At 53.4% G+C, this 20759-nt stretch overlaps 5 protein-coding genes and 1 long non-coding RNA gene across 6 annotated transcripts in view; 4 read left to right on the forward strand and 2 right to left on the reverse strand.

The window, feature by feature from the left end:
* Positions 1-53: 53 nt before the first annotated feature.
* On the forward strand, positions 54-1199 carry LOC127750467 (zinc finger protein 512B-like). The gene is made up of 2 exons (XM_052272173.1): positions 54-172; positions 450-1199. Exons 1-2 carry the CDS (start codon positions 161-163, stop codon positions 1110-1112), a joined length of 675 nt encoding a protein of 224 aa, XP_052128133.1. The 5' UTR covers positions 54-160; the 3' UTR covers positions 1113-1199.
* Positions 1200-1527: 328 nt separating this feature from the next.
* LOC127750484 (uncharacterized) overlaps positions 1528-20759 on the forward strand; it is a 37322-nt gene continuing 18090 nt past the window's right edge. Inside the window, exons 1-2 of the long non-coding RNA XR_008011706.1 lie at positions 1528-1900; positions 1999-2135. This is a non-coding gene — a long non-coding RNA (uncharacterized LOC127750484). The remainder of the gene's footprint in view (positions 1901-1998; positions 2136-20759) is intronic.
* LOC113218191 (uncharacterized) lies at positions 2634-6199 on the reverse strand. The gene is made up of 2 exons (XM_052272159.1): positions 6082-6199; positions 2634-3488 (listed from the first exon to the last, which is right to left on the reverse strand). The coding sequence occupies exons 1-2, from the start codon at positions 6094-6096 to the stop codon at positions 2805-2807; spliced, it is 699 nt and encodes a 232-aa protein (XP_052128119.1). The 5' UTR covers positions 6097-6199; the 3' UTR covers positions 2634-2804.
* Positions 7945-8994, reverse strand: LOC127750471 (zinc finger protein 512B-like). The gene is made up of 2 exons (XM_052272179.1): positions 8932-8994; positions 7945-8717 (listed from the first exon to the last, which is right to left on the reverse strand). The coding sequence occupies exons 1-2, from the start codon at positions 8941-8943 to the stop codon at positions 8058-8060; spliced, it is 672 nt and encodes a 223-aa protein (XP_052128139.1). The 5' UTR covers positions 8944-8994; the 3' UTR covers positions 7945-8057.
* Positions 9830-10660, forward strand: LOC127750480 (uncharacterized). Its single transcript, XM_052272201.1, has 2 exons — positions 9830-10228; positions 10305-10660. Exons 1-2 carry the CDS (start codon positions 10217-10219, stop codon positions 10620-10622), a joined length of 330 nt encoding a protein of 109 aa, XP_052128161.1. The 5' UTR covers positions 9830-10216; the 3' UTR covers positions 10623-10660.
* Positions 16317-17495, forward strand: LOC127750421 (annexin B11-like). Its single transcript, XM_052272121.1, has 2 exons — positions 16317-16413; positions 16599-17495. Exons 1-2 carry the CDS (start codon positions 16402-16404, stop codon positions 17361-17363), a joined length of 777 nt encoding a protein of 258 aa, XP_052128081.1. The 5' UTR covers positions 16317-16401; the 3' UTR covers positions 17364-17495.

The following is a 20759-nucleotide window of genomic DNA, read 5'->3' on the forward strand; positions in this document are numbered from 1 at the left end:
CCGCATCAGCACAACAAGGAGGGGGTGTTGTCTACCATAGGGGGGAGAGGTGCCCGGGCCGGCCGACCGAGCCGATGTGTCTGATCTATAAAAGCTTCGGCCACCATCTCGGAGCAGTCAGTGCTATCCGCACAACTCCAAACCCCCCAAGTTCACAATCATGAAGGTCCTGGTGAGTAAAGCGATAGGTGCAGTGCGACGTGTCCAGTGATGTGCTCGGTGTTGTGTGCGCCGCGGCGCGGTGCGGCCCCGCCCCCCAGGAGTACAGGGGCCCGCACCGCGACAGCGTTGTGGTCACTAGAAAGTGCGACAGTAAAACGGAGGACGACGCCGCCCGGCACCGCCGGGGCCGCCGCCGACGCGTTGAACGTTCAGAATGAGTTACTGTGAAGTTGTAGTGTCTTGGGTGCGCGCTGAAGCTCACCTCGCCCGTCTTTGTGTTGCCGCAGGTCGTTCTCGCTGTGGTGCTGGCGGTGGTGGCCGCGGAGGACGCCAAGAAGGAGACCAAGAAGGACAAGCGCGGCCTGCTCGGCCTCGGCTCGTACGGCAGCCTGGACCACGGTCTGGAGTACGGCAGCAGCTACGGCGGCGGCTACGGACACGGCTACGGACACGGCCTCGACCTCAGCCACAGCCTCAGCCACGGCCACGGCCACGCCATCATCGGCGAGCCCCAGATTAAGAGCATCCTCATCACCAAGGAGGTGCCCGTCGGCATCCCCAAGCCCTACGCCGTGCCCGTCATCAAGCACGTCGGCGTGCCCGTCAAGGTCGCCGTCCCCGTGCCCGTCGACAGGCCCGTGCCCGTGCACGTCATCAAGCCCTACCCCGTGCACGTTGACAGGCCCTACGCTGTGCCCGTCGAGAAGCCCGTGCCCTACCCAGTCAAGGTCGCCGTCAAGGTGCCCGTCGCCGTGCCCGCCCCCTACCCCGTCATCAAGCCCTACCCCGTGCACGTGCCCGTCGAGAAGCCCATCGCCGTGCCCTACAAGGTGCCCGTCTACATCAAGGAGCACTCCCACCACGACCTCCACCTCGACCACCACGAGCTCAGCTCCTACGGCTCGTCCTATGGCTCGTCTTACGGCCACGATCTCCACTCTCACTACTAAGTCATTTCTATGTTTTGCCCTTCATCTTCACCTGTTGTACAAAGTGTCACCTTCATGTCACCACTAGAATAAATTCTTTTCCTACCATTTCTGCATTTTGATTGTGACCCCCTAGACAAAAGATGCAGCCTCCCATCATGCCTCATTACAAAGTTCTTTGGGAAACAATGAGAAGCCGGCGTCCGCTCATTTTGAGTGATGTGTTATGCATGCGGCCTCAAGCGCAACTACTTGTGGAGGCGCTCAACACCCGCCAGGCTCGCTAAAATAATGGAACGTAGAAATATACAGGAACTTTGGCTTGATCACGGTCCAACTATTTCTGAAAGCGGCCCCTGGCCCCGGCGTGTCGACGGGTGTCGGATATTGAGCGTTAAATGTATCATTTTCCAGTTCAATGAGTTATGAGAAATAAAACATGCGGGAACTTTCCGCAGAATCTCCGACGCTGCTAGCACAGTGAGAAACGATTCAAATTCCCTTTTCCAAGATCAGTAGGCTGGCGACATCCGCCTGCCCTCTTGCCCTCCCCTCCCTTCGTCCGTCAGTCTGTGGTTCCATCCGTACTCGCTGACCCGCGTGCGCGTTCACCGCCGGAGTTATGCCTCGCGTTTTTATAGTCGGTCCTTAATTTTCAACTAAATGTATTGTTCGTGTAATTTCAGAATTACCTTCTCTGTGCGATCGTGAAGCTGTTAATCGTCTCTCGGTCTTATTTTGGCTTTACTCTTCTCTTGTCCTGTCGCACCGGCCCACGCTCCTAACCTCTTCAATGTCTTCCAACACAGGTAGCAATCTAGTGAGTCTAGGGATTGTCCACTCCACTCCGAAAGATTTCAATGCCTATCTTCATTTTCTCATTCCATTAATAAGTAATTCGCATCAGATGGTGCATTCCGTTAAAGGGGCTGCGGTGCGAGATACCCGCCCTGAAACTTTTTGAGAACGGGAATGGACTGGACACGCCCTAAAAAATGAGTCTAGCGACAGCACTTTACTGCCCCCAGCACGACTCGACTATAGGTGAGTACCTGCAGCCAGCCTACACTGTAGTTATGATGCGCCCTCTGAACGTCACAGCACATCACTGATGATCTCACCTGTGCAGTCTAGTTACCTTCCCTATTTCAAATTTTGTCATTCAAAAAGTCACCTAGCTGAGCAATTGAAGATTGTAAATGTACACTATCTGATGTCTGTACTTCCTATGTCTACTTTTGAAATTCCGTATAAAGTTGCTAAAGACAGTGTTTATCTTTTTTCTCGAGGCTGGGTGCAATTTGGAGGGAAATTCATAAATTTTATACTTTAGTAAACAAAACAAAAGTTTGTTCAAATACAGAGTCAATTTTTTGAATCATGGTTTTAAATTCTTAAAGAATTACTCTTTAAATCTGTGCCATACATTTACCTGATATGGCTTAAATTTTACAGAAACCCGCCTTGTTATGACAGCTCTCTTTGTATTGTAGTGTCTTGTGATCTTATCACAACGTGAACTCAATAACTGTACAAACTATATTATTAAATTAAATATAATAATTTATTTTAGAAACAACAATAATTTAACAGTGCGTATATACAATATTTACAAGACAGAGTACGACAATATGACAATATGGTGCTGTCGCATTGGCATTCAATGCAAGTTTCCTAAAATAAATCACAGTGTATAGTTCAGATGCTAACTTACTACCAGCTGTGTGACTCATGGTGGTCATGGTAGTCACCATGGCTGTCACCATGGTAGTCACTATGGTACTCTCCGTGGAAGTCGCCATGGAATTCGCCGTGGTGCTCGTCGTGGTGGAAGTCGTGGTGGTGAATGTGCTCCTTGACGACCAAGGGGACAGGTACCTTGACGGGGAAGGCGACGAGCTTCTCGACGGGCACCGGGACGGGTCGGTCCACCGGAACGGGCACAGGGTATAGCTTGTGGACGGGCACGGGCACCGGGACCTTCTTGACGACGGGCACCGGGACTGGGTAAGGCTGCGGCACGGGCACGGTGTGGACGTGGTGGTGCTCGACGCCGCCGAAGTGGTCGTGGCCGAAGCCGGTATGACCGAAGCCGCTGTGCCCGAATCCGGTGTGCCCGAAGCTCGAGTGGCCGAAAGTGTCGTGGCCGTAGCCGCCGGCGTACACGCCGCCGCCGATCTTGGAGTTGTAGCCGTTGTGGTAGCCGGCCTCGAGGGCGTGCGCCGCGTTCTCCAGGCCCGCCGTCAGGCCGCCCAGCTTGTAGCCGATCTTGGAGCCCACCTTGCCGACCGAGTGCGCCCCGAGCCGGTAGCCGAGCTTGAGCCCGATCAGGCCGCGCTTCTCCACGTGCGGCGCCGCCGAGATGCAGCAGGCCGCCGCGGCCACCGCGACCAGAACCTGCCGAGTATGACAAATATAGGAGCCGTGTGACGTACCTGACAAGGGAACCTTTTCAGGTGTAAATCGCCGGTTTCGTTGAAACTTGGAAAATTTGAAGGTTATTTATGTAGAAATCGGATGGCACTAGAAATTTTTCCTGAACCTAACAATTAGTTTTCCCCTATATAGGGGTAGGAGTACGGTTTTTATGCATGGTTTTTATGATATTTTTTAAGGAATGTGAGGAAGTGTTTTTAGGGGTAACTCATCGAAGTAGCGCCCTTTGGGCCAAAATTTTGTCCGTTTTGCTCTATTTTGTACCGTTAAGGCGGTAGAGGGATATTTGAGACAAAAAACAGTGTAAGGCTTAAGTAAACCCCTAGCAACTGTGAGGTTCAGGAAAAATTTCAAGTGCTATCCGACTTCTAGTACAAAAACCTTTAAATTTTCCGAGTTTCAACGAAATCGGAGATTTACACCTAAAAAGGTTCCCTTGTGAGAGTCTTCTCACGGCGGTATAATTGAGTTCAAAACCCTCGAAAACACAGCAAACATTTTTCCGGGAACTTCCCGGTTGGATTCGGGAAGTACATTTTCCGGTTGCTCCAAATGTTATAACATGCATAGATATGACGAAAAATAGCATCCGGAAAATCACTTCCCTGATTCAACCGGGAACTTCCCCGAAATATATTTGCTGTGAAACTTTTGACTTTCAGGGATGCATTTATCATGCCCTCCAATCAAAAACTCGATTTACACTTGCACCCCACTTTTGTGAAGTGCTCTACCCTAAAAAAAATTGTACTTGACAACCGGGGCGTGAAGGGTGAGGGCAGTACTCCGCGTTGCGCTTGGCACAGGGTACCCGAGCCTGACCCCAAGAGTGCTGGCGGTACCTGCAGGGTACCTACGGGGCGACAAAACCACAGCCACCAGTCGGTGCTAATCGCTGTGCGTCGTTCCTGACGTGCACGTTGCCCCATCCTAAGGTTTGCTTCACTGCTTACCCCCCCCCCTCCTTTCCTCCCACTCTTCCCTAAAAGTCCCCCTCTCATTCCCCCCCCCCCCACCTTCCACACCTGCCCCTTCACCCCACTCCATCTCTTCTGGACCAGCACGCATGTGTTGGACCACCCGACCAAAATATATATACACACACACACACATCAAAACTGGATTAGCGAGTCATTTACCGTAACCTCCCCCATCCTATTTGCTACAGACCCGTCACGGCCGAAAGTCGTTTCCCACGATTAAAAATAACTACTCATGCGACGGGGCGGGTGCGTATGGCTACGCAGCTTCCTGTCTTGCATCGCGACGCGGTCTGCTGGGCATCGAGTTGTCGCCCGTGCGTGCCTGCAACGAGGACACCACTTCGACGCTTGTTTTACGTAAATACTCCTGCCTGAATTTGTCAGATGCATGTCCACGGATGTTTCTGCAATTTTATGACGGAGAGTGTCAGAAGGGTGACAAAAGTCTGCAATTGTCATGCATATGGCAGTGTTCAACTTTCTGGAGCACACTCTTAGGGGTTTGTCGTGGGTGCGACTAGGCCTCTGTTTGAATATTCGCGGGCCCTCAGCGCCGCGTTATCAGTTAGTTTGAGTGAGAGCGACTGGAGCTTCGGCTGGTCAGAGCACCGGAGCGACAGTCGCATCCCAGCCCTCGGCAGACACACTAGCAGCGGAACAATGTAGCGCAAGGTAGGGCAAGCCAAAACAGGTTGGACTTGGAACTTGAAAATTAAGTTGCAAATTTTAACCCTTAAAAGTAAGTGCCCAAATCTTCATGGCAAATCCTGAAGTTCAACACCTATTAGCGTCTAACTTCACTGTAGAACATTTTTTTCGTTTTCAAAGATCTAGTCAGTCAAACACTTAAAAGTGTGTAACGTAGTGTTGAGCACTTGGATGTGTGCGCTAGTTACACTCTTTCAGTGCAGGTAACTAATGGTAATCTTTGTCAACCCTTTAACCTACCCCTTCGTCGGTTCAGTGCACAAATTTTATCTGTTTGGGGTTGCTTACACTAGGTAGCCCAAACTTTTGAACGGATGTGGGTTCGCCTCGCACTCACTTTCGGTGTGGCGGTCCCAATGACTTATCGTGCACTTGCCGTCCCGGCCGCCCCTCCCCATCGTAACCGGAGTTTACGACCGAAGGCAAAACTGTCCACTTGACCTGCTTTCTGGAGCCTCGCATAAAAATTTGCCCCGCCATTATTAGCATTACTTTTATTATGCTTCGTTTACAATGCAATTGCAACACGCTTGCAGCCGAATGCATGTCGCGCTAAATCACAGGGGAGGTTGACTCGAGGGATGTGTGCAACCCCGATCTACCGCAAACAACCATTCCAGGCCATTGTATTGCATGTGTGTACTCATGGAAAGGTGGATTAAAACAGAATTGCGACCGGCAACCGCTTGTAATTGAGCAGCTCCAAGTTTGTGCAATTACAAGTTTTCAAATAGTTAGTACTTACTAATCTGTAGTGAAGTTGCACACACTTACAAGTGTTCACCGGTCGCACACTTGGGTTATGGTCCTGATTGATGCCTGTAATTAATTGCGCTCTAATTACTCCCGAGGAGGGTACTCACCATAATCCTCTTCATATTTTGGCGATGTGACGCTCGCACTGGCGGCCGGGGCGGTGTGGCTCCCTTATATAACGTTTCACGGGGATCCGTGTGTATCCCTTCCACATTCCCCCAGTGGGGCCCAGTGGCCCGGGTCCCCGGGCCCCAGCCAAGCCCATCCTGGGGCAGCCCCGGTGGTAGGCCCCACTCGCCGGGAGGCAGGGGAGGTAGGTGGGCGGGGGCTCGCGGGAGGCTCGAAGCAGGCAACCGAGGGCCCGAAGGCCCCCGGAGACCCCCGAAGGCTCCTGAACACATAGAGGCGGGTTTACTCGCGGCCTGCTTGTCCGGGACGCGGTCGGGTGGGAGGGAGGGGCACACCACCGGGAAGGGGTTTCTTCATCCTTGGGCCTCTGTCCCATCGCCGCCCGCACGGAGCCGCCGGGTCCAAGTGTGTGCATAGTGAGTGCGACGGCCAGGGTCGGGTCCCCGCCGCGTCCCCATCGTCGACGACGGCGCCGGGGTCCAGGTCCCCTCCCTCCAGTCGGCTGCTGCGGCGTCTTCGTCCCCCCGAGTAGTGGTACTCCCCCCCACCCTCCTATACTCATCCCCTCTCCCCTCCCACCCCCCTTTTTCCTCTCCACAACTCTTTGCTTCTTTTGAAACTGGGCAAACCCCGCCGTGATTCATATCAGTCACGTGGCCGCTGGAGCGGGATCTGCGTCAAAGTTGGCCTCCTGGGAGGAGGACGACGACGACGGCGAAAAGAGATCTCGAAACCTTCCGGAAAACTTCCCCTCTCTCTGCTGCCCGGGCGGTGTGGCGCGGGGCCGCCCGACTCTTCTTTAAGTTTCGCTTCTTCATCTCCTCCCCCTCCCCCCGCTTGCCGTGACGTTTGCCGTTCAACATGCACGCGCCAGGCCATTCCCTCCAAGCTCTAGTGCTTCTTTTTGCGCCGGGCCGGTGGTGGGCCGGCGGCCGCGGTGTCGCGGCGGGACCTGCTAGTTTGACCCCCCCCCTCCCCACTCCGTCCGCGCGAGCTTGCGCCTCAACTGACAATAGATGCACATAGGGGAGTCGAAAACTAGATCTAGTTTTCTATCGCATTTCGCTATTGTCGCTCGGGTTCAAGCACAAACGCAGTTAGTATCAGCGCACATTGTAAAAAACGTTTGCTGGCATATTCAATTTAAAAATTTCCTTGGGCAAGGCCGGCGCGGGGCCGTGCTTCGGTGAAATATAATTTTCCGTACAAGTTCCGATTTTGAATTGCAGAATTACGAATTTCTGAACTTATCCACCTATTAACGTGCTTTTTCTTATTGTAAGAGTGAGGGTGGGTGCTGTCGCAAATTTACGATTCACATTCGAATTTTGTGAATTATCAAAGGTATTTTTGGCAGTGCAGAGGTGATCGCCCGTTCGCCCACGCCTTCGCGCAGCGGTCCGGTCCGGTCCTGGGCGGGGCCGCGGTCGGCCGGAGTCAGGAGGGACGGGGGGTGCGGGATGGAGGCAGGGGTATAGGGGCCCGGGGTGGACTGGAGGGGACTGATGTAACATTACCGCAGCCAGCGCGGCCTGGCCTTGACAGTGAAAGTCGGCCGGGCGCGGCGCGGGCCGGGCGGCCGGTGGGGGTCTTGGGCGGGGCCGGCGCGGGGCCGTGCTCCCGCCGCGCCGCCGCGAAACGGGGCCAGAGTCTCAGTGTCATGGCATGCAGATCATGTTATCCTAGTTTATTTAATTATTTGAAGACAAATTACTACTTTGCGTGCAATGCTTGGCTGCTCCTTTTAGTGTTGGTTGTGTGTGCATCGTTGTGTGCTGCTGTGTAACGTTATCAGCGTCTAGCAGTAAAATGAGTACGGAATAAAACGTTTTAGACAGGTTATATCTAAGTATCACTTTATTGGTTTGGAGCGTGCAGGTGAGCAGGTGACTGTATTTACATTACATGACGTATGGGCTTAGGAACTTATGGTTGAGTCTGTGACTCATAGTGACTAGTAGTGGTGGCCGTAGGAAGAGCCGTAGGATGAGCCGTAGGATGAGCCGTAGGAGCTGAGCTCATCGTGGTGGTCGAGGTGGAGGTCGTGGTGGGAGTGCTCCTTGATGTAGACGGGCACCTTGTAGGGCACGGCGATGGGCTTCTCGACGGGCACGTGCACGGGGTAGGGCTTGATGACGGGGTAGGGGGCGGGCACGGCGACGGGCACCTTGACGGCGACCTTGACTGGGTAGGGCACGGGCTTCTCGACGGGCACAGCGTAGGGCCTGTCAACGTGCACGGGGTAGGGCTTGATGACGTGCACGGGCACGGGCCTGTCGACGGGCACGGGGACGGCGACCTTGACGGGCACGCCGACGTGCTTGATGACGGGCACGGCGTAGGGCTTGGGGATGCCGACAGCGACTTCCTTCTCGATGAGGATGCTCTTAATCTGGGGCTCGCCGATGATGGCGTGTCCGTGGCCGTGGCTGAGGCTGTGGCCGAGGTCGAGGCCGTGTCCGTAGCCAGCGCCGTACTCTAGGCCGTGTCCGTAGCTGGCGCCGTACTCCAGGCCGTGGTTCAGGCTACCGTAGGAGTCGAGACCGAGCACGCCTCGCTTCTCCTTCTTGGTCTCCTCCGCCGCCACAGCGACCACCACCACGCAGACGGCAACCTGTTGCGAATATAAAAATGTTATTTTTAGATTTTTGTTTTTTCTACTTGTACTTGTTTGCACAAAATGCGTTTCTTTTTCGAACCTTGCACAATCATATGAATTTGAATTAAGTTAACGCATGATGCTACTGTTATTGTTTTAACTCTTTGTGGTCACCTCAGGTTTTATTTCGATTTTGAGCTTTTATGTTTGATATACCCGGAGAACTTACCAGAAACTTCATATTTGCTGACTCGGATTCGACTGTGAGGATGTATCGGTAGCAGCGTGCTTTTATACGCCGAATCTCCCTCCCATACTCGCGTGTGTGGAGGCTGCGAAATGGACCCCGGCCAGGCGGGACCGGGCAGGACGCGAGGGTGGGAGAGGGGGTGGGAGGAAGGGAGGTGTCCAGTGCCAAATATTAGCCAAGAATGTCAAGTTCATGTTTTATTTTCCACCCTGCCATCGATGGCGTGGGGAGAAAGATGTCACCGATGGTGCTAGGAGTGCCCCGTGCACGCAAACGCACAGACTTTCATGTTCATGTGAATTCTACATTTTTGTGGCGCATTCAAAACAGCAATATATGTTTATGTGCTGGGTATTTCGGAGCGCAGGTCTGGGCGGGTAGGGTGGCCTCCCACAAGGGCCATGGCCTCTTGCAGGCACCCCCCCCAAAAAAAATAAAAAATAAAAATAAAATGATAATATTAATAATAAATAAATTTGAGAACATCCCCTTATTCTTAAGACAAATGTTCTATCTTTATATTCCTGTTATAAATAAAAGTGTAAATAGGGGTTGAAATAAGAACATTTGGCTAACCATTTTCGGGGTGTTCTTGTATTGAGGCCACAGTTTCTTGGGTGCAGAGGGAGTGCACCCGGCAACGTGCACCGAAACACCCGGCATGTAAAGCAAAAAGCATCGACATGAGAATTGTAGTTGCAGATACAAGTTGAAGTTTATCGGTACGTGTGCTTTCAACAGCTAAACTCTTAAGGTGTGCAAACAATTGCTCTTTAGAGCAAGGCTCGCCGGATTTGTGCCGCGCGGAATGTCGTGTACTTTAGTTTCCTGGTCACATCTCTCTCTCTGTCGAACCACCCTTGCATGTCGGGCCGTTTCACCATTACGGCTGTTGGCTCTCACGCGAGGCAGCGCGGCTCAAGGTGACTGTACTGCAGAGCCATTAAAAGTTCGACCGGGGCTCTCAAGATGAGGGGCGTTGCTGCACGATCACTGCCGCTCTCATCGCCTGCATTGACTTATCGCCAACCCTTTGGCGCCGACCTGCTCGCCATAGCGCGACTGTCGCTTCGCGTCCCCCGCGTCTTGACCACGACCGGAAGTCGGCCCCACATATCTGGAGACGTCCCGGGTAAACGGTCGTGAATTGTGGGTACAACCTTGCAGGGCTGACGAGTACGACTGCCTATATTTTCGGATGCCGATATAAGACTGTCGGCGACGGCATGTCCGGGACCAGTCGCCGCTCTGCTCCGCGTGCACCATGAAGTCGCCGGTGAGTGCTGCGCGGGAAGTTTGAAAACAGTGTTAAGTTGAGTGCTGTGGTGACGATATGTTTGTGTGTGCCGTAGGCGTTGGTCGTCATCCTGCTCGCCGGCGGCGTCCTGGTTGCGGCCGCGCCCGGCACGGACAAGAAATACCCGAGCCCTGAGCAGGACGACGTAGGCGCCGGCCGGACCTTCAGCCTCGTCAGCCTGCCGAGCCTGCTTCCGAGCCTCATTTCTGGGCCCGCGTTCAACCTGTTCAACATTAACAAGCCCCCGATCGTGTTCGGCGACCAGAGTCCACCCGGCGCCGGGGGCTTCTTCGGCCTGCCCCCCTCCGTCTGGGTCGTCAACTCGGCTGGCACCTCCAGCGGGTCTCCGTCGGCCACGGCAGGTTCCTCGTGAGCGATGTCAAAACAGAATAGTGATTGTGTGCCATCCAATTGTCTCTTTTATTGTTTATTCTTTTACCTTTTCCAACACCGCCCATTCGCTTGAAATCTGAGTGTACAACGTCGCACACCTGGGGGGTAGCGATTTAACTCACATTTGCAATGCTACTGTTGGAGGTGAGTTGTTGACAGCACCCACAAAAATAAGCTCTTGAACCAAGTAACTCTGCATCGGGACCGCATGGCCTTGCTGGATTCAAGTGCATTACCGTGTCACAATGCAGATCCACTTGACTCAAGAACTTTATTTTTTCTGAGTGCAGTTTTGTAGAGGAGAAAACAGCGATTCATACTCTCGTAAAAGGTGTTATTTCGTACAAGAGTGGGAACGGCCATTCGCTTAACCACGACATGTCTGCAGAGTGTTGATTGTTGGTCGCCCATCTGTACATTAGTGTGAATAATTTCGCTCTCTTCACGCGTCGGGGCGTCCAACTCGATCCCTCCTCGCCCAGACTGGAGCCATGCAACGCTTTCCAGGAATAATCAAACGAGGAGGTATGTCTTTAAGTATTGACGCCTTCGTTAAGGTGGATCACAAACGGCAAGTTCGTTTGCCATCATTTCTGTTCGTTGATTATAAGGGGCCGCGTTTCGGCTCAGAGTATGTATATCTTAAATAAGACCTTGCGAAAAGCTCGTATACACATGCCAACATTTTGTTGAACGATACCTGTTTTCGCGGTTCCCTACGGAGATGAGCGTTTTCACTCTCCCGTGCTAGCGGTCTGCAGACTCTAAAAAAAATCAGTGCAAAATTTTGTAACATTGATGGGAAGTTTTTTCAGTAACAAGATTACAAAATTTTGTAACATACGAGGTTACAAATTTTCGTAACTACGGAGTACAAGTATTTGCTTCCCTGGTTACAAAATTTTGTAACTTAAGATGTTACAAATTTTCGTAACGTCGCATTACAAATATTTCTTTTCTGATTACAAAATTTTGTAACATTTTGTGCTGTTGTGTGCAGTAGTTGCTGACACCCAAAAATTAGTCGTATTTCCTCATTGCCGTTCCGGAAGGGTCATATCAGTAACCTAATGCCTCTTCATCAGAAGTGCACAGTGAATAAGCCGTTCGAGCATTGCAAAAGTAGATTTTAGCAAAATAACTTTGCTAAATCTTTGCCTTTTTCCTTGGAGCAATGAATGTTCCGAGGAGAACGGTATCGATCAGTGACGCTGAAAGTCACTAATACTAAAATGAAGCAACGTGTAGAAACCGCCACAGTCATGTGTGGAAAACGTTGCCATACCCAACCGAGGAGAGTTGGCAGGTACCCTGCGCGCGTTGATATTAAACCAATTATATCTGACGCATGGTTGACTTTTTTAACAAAAACTTTTATATTCACTGAAGGTCATTGTCTTATAGAGCATACAGCGTAAAATTAAATGTTAGTTTCGCGTCAAAATTTGAGTTTTATGCAAAGAAATGGTTATTGTTAGAGACGCTCTGACCGTTGCGCCCTCTAGCGGCAGTTACTAGCGACACACGAAATCTTAAAATCTCTCGAGTCGAAGAGATTTGCCTTCCGTAGGCAGCAAAGGCAGCCCTTCTCTGCTCTCACACTAAGTTGTACACGAAAGTGTACAAGTTTTTGTTTTTGTTTTTTTCTGGCTGGCTGCAACAGCACATTTCTGAACCATATGGTACAAACTTTTGTAATTGGGACACAAAAGTTTGTGATGCGTGGATGCAAAAATTTGTAACATCCTATGTTACCAATTTTTATATCAACTTAACGAAAAATAATACCAGGATTAGGACAAACTGTAACAATGTTACAAATATTTGTAACAATTACAAAAACCTGCAAGAGTTACAAAAATTTGCATTCGTATTGTTAAAGTTTGTACGTCGGTTACAATTTTTTGAAACAATTACAAAATTTTGTCACAACATTACAAATTTTTGAATCAGCATCCAAGGTTACAAAATTTTGTTTCAAAATTGATACTAGAACTTGTAACTTTTTTTAGAGTGCGTAACCTAGCCAGATACCGGCCTGGCAGTCTTTCGGGTCTGTTCGACTCCGCTGGCCGTTCTGCGCGGTCGGTCAAGTCGGAAAATTCTCATCTCTGATTCCCTCCCGCTATGTGTGTGGTGCGGCGCTGACGCCGCGCGGGTAGGCAACCCAACCGGCGTGCGCCTGGCGCTGGGCGCCGGGCTGGGCCGCCGGGCCGGGCCGGAGGCTGCGCGCTGCGCTCGCGCTCGGCGAGTGAGCCATGCAGCCGTCACTCCGCCCGCCGGCCGTGTCGACGCGTTTTATTGGACTGATAACTCGGACACACACGGGCGTTATTGACCAACCGAGCTGCATTTTACGTTCGAACTGACGTCACACGCCGCCGGTCCTCTTCCTGCGGTGCGGACGCCGCCGCCGCCGTCGAGTAAGGAGAACAAAATAATCGCCGGTCATCAAAAATGTCGGGCGGCCGATAATTCCGATCCGGCTGGGCGAGCGGCCAGGGCCCGGCCAGGGGGCGGCAGAGGAGCCCGGAGCATGTCCCGTTCCGTTTGTGTGTAAACATCGTGTATAAAATGTGATTTCGAAAGCGTTGCACCACGTCGCCACACGACTGTTGTTTACCGCGCCGGCGGTGTCGGGGGCGATGGGGGGGAAAGGGGAAGGGTTTCGCCCTGGGTCGGCGTGGCGGGGCGTGGCGGGGCGTGGCGCGGCCGGGTGCATAGGACGACGGGAAGGTTCGCTCGGCTTTGGCGCGCACGCGGCCCACCTCGTCCCCCGCTGACCGCCGCCGTCGTTCCGTTTCCCCAATTGGCTCGAAAGCTTTCTTGTCACACACACGGGCCGCCGTCCAGTTTTGTGTTCGAACAAGGTGGCGTTATGCTAGCGCCTCCTTCCTTTTTGGCTGGGATCTCCGGCAGTTCGAGCGCAGTGGGGCGCGTCTGCCAACGGCAGGGGAAGTATCCCGTGCGTCGCGACGATTGCAAGCCAAAGGCGGAAAAGTGGGGTCCGGCAGTAAGCTTTACAAAGTTTTTGTTTCACAGAATCTTACGTAGCGATTGTCCAAATAGTACCTCCATTCTTCTCAGACTCATTCGGTAAAGTATGTGAGCTCAGCGCCTGCGAATCCCAGGGTAGGCCACGCTGCAGTACACGCATGCACTATACGGAGGATTTTGCCTACCTAGCAGGCGCTATGAGCGCTGACAGAGGCTGAACTTGACAGTTAGCAGAGGATTGGCGGATTGTCGTCGAGTTGACGCGAGTTTCGACGTCTTCTTGATATACGCGATGCGGTGCCCTTAGGACCTAGTCAGGGAGCAGCTCTCGTCGTGGTCGGAGAGGGGGTGGGGAGAAGTTCACAAAATCACTACCTCTCTCTTACCGCTGTGCTTTTCTTTTTCTCTGCCCACCTCCGACCTCTACCACAACAACCACTCTCATCCGCGCGCCTATACACACCGTGGCCTGGCCCTCGTCTTCGCACACCGTACATGTTTCGTTGTTGCCCCCCCTTCCCAAAATAAAAAGCTCGGGCTTTTGTCTGCCTTTTGTTGTGCTGCACCTCATGATGGACGGGCAGAAGAGTGAGCCTCCCTCTCTCTAACTACTTGACGGTGGTCTCTGAGAGCATCCGAGCGTGGTGTGGGGCGCGGTGGGCCCGGCATAGCACCTGCGCAGCGCGCACGGCAGCGCGTCCCCTCTTCGCCTCGCCCCACGGGGCGCGCGCCGCTCTACTGCTCTGCGAGGAACGTGAACTTGGGGGGCGTGGCGCGGTGAGCGGCCCGGGTCTGCTCTGGACCAGTCGGGCCGGGAGCGGCGCGTAGCGACCGGGAGAGTGGGGCTAGACACTTCTGCGTTTTTGCAGTTCGTGCGCCGGGTCCGACGCGACGGGTTACCTCACTCACACGCGTTCTGATCCTCTCATCATATTTCGTCTCTCTCTCTCTCTCTCTCTCTCTCTCTCTCTCTCTCTCTCTCTCTCTCACCACGTGGTGACACTGTCCCCGCCTCTTCCCAATCACTCTCCCGTGTCGCGAGTCGATAATGAGGGGCCCAGCCCCTGAGTTGCTGGACTGGCCGGATTCTGATGAGCTCCATCGAACCGCAATGAAAATTTATAGCTAAGGGGGGGGGGGGGGATTGTAGTGGGACGATGAAATGATATTTTTGGCTGAGGGTGGAATCCTGGACAAAAGTCTTGAACTTTCATTCTGCTGCATGTGCCTTTGCGCGAAATGACGGACATCGGTATCGATGACGATGTCGAATCAATATGTCGTTTCCACACGTTTTTTTGTAGTGCCTCTCGTACTGCTTGGTGCGGTGGCAGGGCCCTTCGCCTGGCCCAGATGCCTTGACCTATCGTGGCGCGACAGGCCTCCCGGGCCGGCGGGGCGGGCCCAGCCCGGGCCACCACTTGTGTTGCCTAAGATGACCCAGAACACGTCGTTTCAGCGCGACGGCGGTAGCGGCGACGTTGGCGACGCCTCCTCCAAAAACAAGTCCCCCTCAAAGTTCGATCACCGAGTCTCTTCTGGTGTGTGGGACTGGCACCCGTGTGGTGGTGTCGAGTACCTGCCGGTCAAGGTTCGTACCCGACTGGGTAATTCACTCAAATATCAGTATCCCCCCCCCCCCTACAGTAGAAAACCAACCATGGAAACAGGAAACGCCAGGAAAATATCAGAAATAAATCATAAAATCTAGGAAAAATCAGAAAATTAGAAAAAACAAAACATAAAATAGCAAGGAAGGAAAAACAGAAAAATTAGTGTATGCTTTTGTTTATAGCAAAGGACCCTCAGTGCGAACCACCAGCTCGTTACATTTGACGAGGGAGTTGTGCTCTGCGTCACACCCCCAGGCGTGGGCGGCGCATGTCTGTTTTGGCGAATGAGCACTGCTAGCTGGCCTGGTTATCATTTAATTACCGCTCCGTTTCCTAACAAGAACAACAACTACAACTGCCGTTGACTAATCAGCTTCACTTCGCCACCGTGTTCCGTCGAACCAGTTCCCTGACGCGCCCGTCAGCCGCAGGGGCCTGGAGCCATAGCGAAGGGCTCCCGAAATAGAATTATTGACGCAATGGGACCCCGTGTCGGAAAAACCCAATAGACCCTTTTCTCACGGTGGACGCAAGTGGAAGGGGTTCGTTAAATATCGTGCAGGGCTTTCTAACCTGTAAAAAAAAGTCTGCCGTACTGGGCGTGTTAATGCCAGTTTATTCTATTTTGTTGTCTGTATAGTCACGAAAGTGCCGACTCAAAGAATATACGCAACAGCCTGGGAATCACCCTAGTGCACAAGAACCACCCGACTGTTTTTGATTTTGCGACACATTGCTAGGACACAGCCGGTGCATCCTGGAATTTGAAGAATCTCCATCATTGCACAGAACACAACATGCACGTGCGGTGAACTCCGCGACAGGCGGGCGGGCCTTCCCTCCCGCACGAGACGCCGCGGCGCCGACGCGCCTGCGTTCGGCCGGTGACAAAGGGGGACCTGCTGTGTGTCGTCCACAAATTAGAATTGGCCCGTGTCTGCGCCCCTCTCTCAAGTGGATGGAGGCGCGGCTCGGCCAATGGCAGCCCCCTCCACAAACCTCCTCCCCCGAAACCGAAACTTAGCCAACGCCGGACTCCGGCGGACCGGGCCGTGCCTTTTACAAGTATATCGGTATATAAGCCGGGAGGGGCGTCGAGGTTGGTATCAGTTGTGTTTGGGGATCCTCACCATCAACACATCCAACAGAATGAAGTGCCTGGTGAGTATCTGACGAGCCCTTCACACAAAACACACACACACACACTTTTATTCATCGCCCAAAAATTTGGTCGACGGGCAGTATTTTATCTCGGAGCACCCGTGCCAAATGACAATCAGGCATATTTGTTCAAACTACCAAGAACTTAAAATGGTTAAAATTAATTAATTACTTGCCCTTTGCAGATCGTTGTCGCGGTGGCGCTGGCCGTGGCCTCGGCGTCCGAGGTCGCCCCCAAGGAGAAGCGCGGGCTCTCCTCTCTGGGCCTGGACGGTATCGGCTACGGCCACGGCTACGGCTACAGCCAGGGGCACGGCTCCGACTACGAGCTCAGTGGTCACGACCTGCATGACCTCCACGACGACCACCACCATCACGTCAAAACCCACGTCATTACCAAGCCCGTCGCCTACTCCATCCCCAAGCCTGTGCCCGTGACCATCACCAAGCACGTGCCCTACGCCGTCAAGGTCGCCGTCCCATACCCCGTCGACCGTCCTTACGAAGTTGCCGTTCCGAAGCCCTACGCCGTTGAGGTCAAGCGCCCTGTCGCCGTCCCCGTCGAGACCCCCTACCCCGTCGAGGTTAAGGTGCCCGTCAAGTATGCCGTACCCGCACCCTACCCCGTCGCCATCAAGAAGCCCTACGCCGTACCCGTTGAGGTCCTCAAGCCCTACAAGGTGCCCGTCAAGGTGCCCGTCTACGTCAAGGACCACCACGACGAGCACTACAGCCACGGTCTGGAGGACTCCAGCCTCAGCCTGGGTCTGAGCCACGGTCTCGGCCACGGAATCAGCCACGAGCTCGGCCACGGCCTCAGCCACGGCCACGACCTGAGCCACGGCCTCGGATACGAGACCAAGTACGGCGGCAGCCACAGCTACGCCTACTTCCAGCAGGGTCACGGCGGCAGCTACGGCCACGACTACGGTCACGACTACCACCACTAGGGTACGGCCACCGCGCCAAATCTCGCACCTCATTTGTATAGTATCTCACCCTTGCCATACATCACCTCAAACTGTGATCAATTTATAGTCCTTATATCGTCAAATAAAATGTGTTGAATTGTGTTAATACTTGGATTTCCGTTTGTCTCCACCCGATTTACGCCCAGAGAACTGTGTTACTTGGTGTGACAAAGGTTTGGCACTTTTTCACAAATTGGCGCTTTTTTCCTTAACACCTTAGGAGTATAGAGAGCGTTCACAAAGGAGGACTCATTTTATTTTTAGGAGTGAGGGCGCAACCAATAACCAATATCTTCCATGACCATTATCCGCCATTACCACAGCTCCTTGCTGCGGGGTCTGGGCCGCGCCGCCCAGCCGCTCGGCACGATGGCTTGCCTATCTATCAGGCTGAGCAGGCGGGGCGCCGCGCCGAAAGGAGGCCGCTCAACGTGCCACCGGGCCGCGCCTCCAGGCCACACTCATAACTGGCGCTAAAGCGTTTCCCCGTCTGCCCGTCATCGCCCTCTCTATCGTGAGCCTGTTCGGCCATCGAGCCGCGTTGTGCGGTAAGAACACGCGAGACACGTGTCCGACGTGCGGGTGCACGTGCGGGTGCAACGTGCGGGTGGGCGCCTCTTTATGGAAGACCTATGGGAGCACGGAGCACCCATAAGGGCTGTCATGGGGCGTGTCGGCTCCGTGTGAAAGTCTCGGCATCCCCCCCCCCCTCCCCCATCAACGCTTCCGCGACGATATATCGAGAAGGAAAACGCTTCGTCGGCTTCGTCTATACGGCGCCGTCCTGGCGCCCGGGCGCTCCACCGGCCACCCCCGTGGCCTGGACTCCATCGGCTTCCACGCCCCCAGACCGCGACACAGGATAGACCAGCAGACCCCCCCCCCCCCTTGCACACACAGCAGGACACGCCGATAACTGTTACTTCTGCACTTTACATGATCGCGTGATGGGCACCTACCTCCCAGAAAAATTGATAGCTGTAACATCCATCCGAGGGGGTTATCACCACAGAAAGTAGGTGTACACATTTCTATAAAAGTTAAAGTGAAAGTGACATAAAGTTGACTGAAAGTTACGAAAACTGAAAGAAAATTAGGACAAAAGTGACTAATCGTGCGTTGATCACGTCAAAAATGAATGGAATAGAGGGGATATAGGCATAGAAATGAAGCAAACGTTGTAAAACGGTGAAAAAGTGAATGAAAGTAGAAAAGTAAAAAGTTGAGGTGTACGCATTTTCACGTAGTGATTACCCCCTCGTATTCATCGTATGGTTACTTCAAAATATGGTTCTGATAACTGCGTGGTTGTTAATTTTGTTCCCATATGAAGGTGGACCCTGATGCGTTGTTGATGTAACCATTTGATGGTTGCTAGAGCCCTCCACTTCCATTGTGCTGTTGTTTGAGGGCTGCAAGGGAAGTTTGTGCAGCGCCAGGTTGGAGGTTGGAGGTTGGAGGTCTCTCTGCTGCGTCGTCGCATAGATTCTGAAGAAATACCCCTCTCCCCTCTTCCTCTGCACTAGCATGAACTCCTGTGGATATGGACCCCAGAGACACCCCATCATCAATAGTAGTATCGCCTCTTGCGTATGAGTCAGCCGGTAGACTGTAGCGGCCCGCCTAGGCTGCAGCTGCTGCTGCAGCTGCTGTTGCTCCCTCCTCCAATTGGACGATTATTGGACGCCAGTCACGACGGTTTTTTTTATTTTTCTTTCTATTCGTGTGCATGTAGTTCCGCCACCGCCGCCGTGCTGCCCCGCCCGCGCGCGCTGCGTGCGAGATACCATCTTTGTTACGGCACGGCTGCGCGCGTCGCGTAGTTGTGAGTCCGCGTGGGTCAGCCGCCCCGGCCCAGGAGGGTAACCCGGCCGCCATGCGTGCCGCGCGGCTCGGCCCGGCCCGGCCCGACCCGCTGGACCGTTGGGCAGGCCCTGGCCGCCCTGGCGTCCGAAGTGAACCGACCGAATCCTGAGTGAGCGATCAGAGGGCGCCGTTGGCTCCCCCGCCCGCCTGCCCGGACCACCAACACCGGGGCGCTGCGGCGGCGTCCACGAGTCCCCCCTTCACCTGCTGAAATGTCAAGTCCTGGTCTCTCGGCCCTTTGTGTAGTGCGCCGTCAGAAGTGGACCGACGTCGACGTCTCTCGAAACTATGTTGCGCCCGCTGCAGTGTTGTGCCAAATTTTGATAATAACATTATATTTTTCTGATGCTTCAAAAAACTCAGTACTTCAAAACACTGGGTTGACTAAAAACATACTATTCAACACATAATGAATGTATTTTTTTGACCTAGTGCGGAAACTTTATCCGAGCACATATCGTCAATACACAGCCTCTGCTGTCAACTGGATGGTTCGTGAAAACAGTACTCCATTCTCTCCAAGTGACGTAATTTTTGCACACATACAGTGCCCTCCCCTTCCCCTCCTGTAGTGATCGATTTTTATGGATGCGCAGTATTTAACCGTCTTGCAACGCCCTCGGGTGGCGTAACGGGGCCCATGAAGAGGCTGCTGCTGCGGCGCCGCCGCTGCCGCTGAAATGGGAGCCATCAAAATGGCGAAGGGAACAACGATTCGTTAGAGGGGCTCTCGTCCACCAGGTGCGCCGTGGCAGTAAGGGGTGCAAACCGAGACCAGTACGGCCGCGCGGACGTGGTGCGATGGGAAAGATCCCGCGCGAGGGTCACTCGCTCCCAGCTTCGTGCCGTGACGACAATCCTAATCTTTGCGTGATTTTTCCTGGCCCGACAACCTTTTTTTGCGCGATACCCGTGCGCGGTCGTGGTTCGCGAAACACCGGGACCACCGCCGGTCCGTGCGCTCCGCTGGGAACGTCGGGTGGGGGGTTGGGGAGGAGGAACGCGAACGGAAAAGGTAGAAAAAATAATCTCGGAGGAAATAAGGGAGGAAAAGTTCAAACTGGAGGGCAAAGTACTTCAGGAAAATCGTTTCTCGTCGAGCAGTTCGCTTGTCGCTGTGGCTGCTGTAAGGGTCTGCTTCAAAACTGAAGCCATGCCATGAGGCCGCCTTTTTACTTCCGCCAGCATTCTACAAATTAATGATTATAAAGATAACAATTATATAAAAATACAGATATACCGAGGAGTTGCTCAACCCCACACTGTAGCAGCTCTGCAGCAGCTGCTCTGGCAAACTATTTCCCGATCGCCCACGCTTGAGGATCTTGACAATTACGAACGAAAGGGGATTGGAGATGGTGGCGGGGGGTTGCATGGCGATTGTGGTGTTGGTCTCGATCTACTGATTGGGACGCTAGCAGCGCCGTCGCTTGTCTGTTTCTGTGAGAATGAAAACGTTACTAGGTGGCGCCGCGCTGCCGTCCGGCACAATGGAAGGGAGCGGCGGCG

The sequence above is a fragment of the Frankliniella occidentalis genome, unplaced genomic scaffold (assembly GCF_000697945.3).
Source record: "Frankliniella occidentalis isolate FOCC.00 unplaced genomic scaffold, Focc_3.1 Scaffold6, whole genome shotgun sequence".
NCBI lineage: Eukaryota > Metazoa > Arthropoda > Insecta > Thysanoptera > Thripidae > Frankliniella > Frankliniella occidentalis.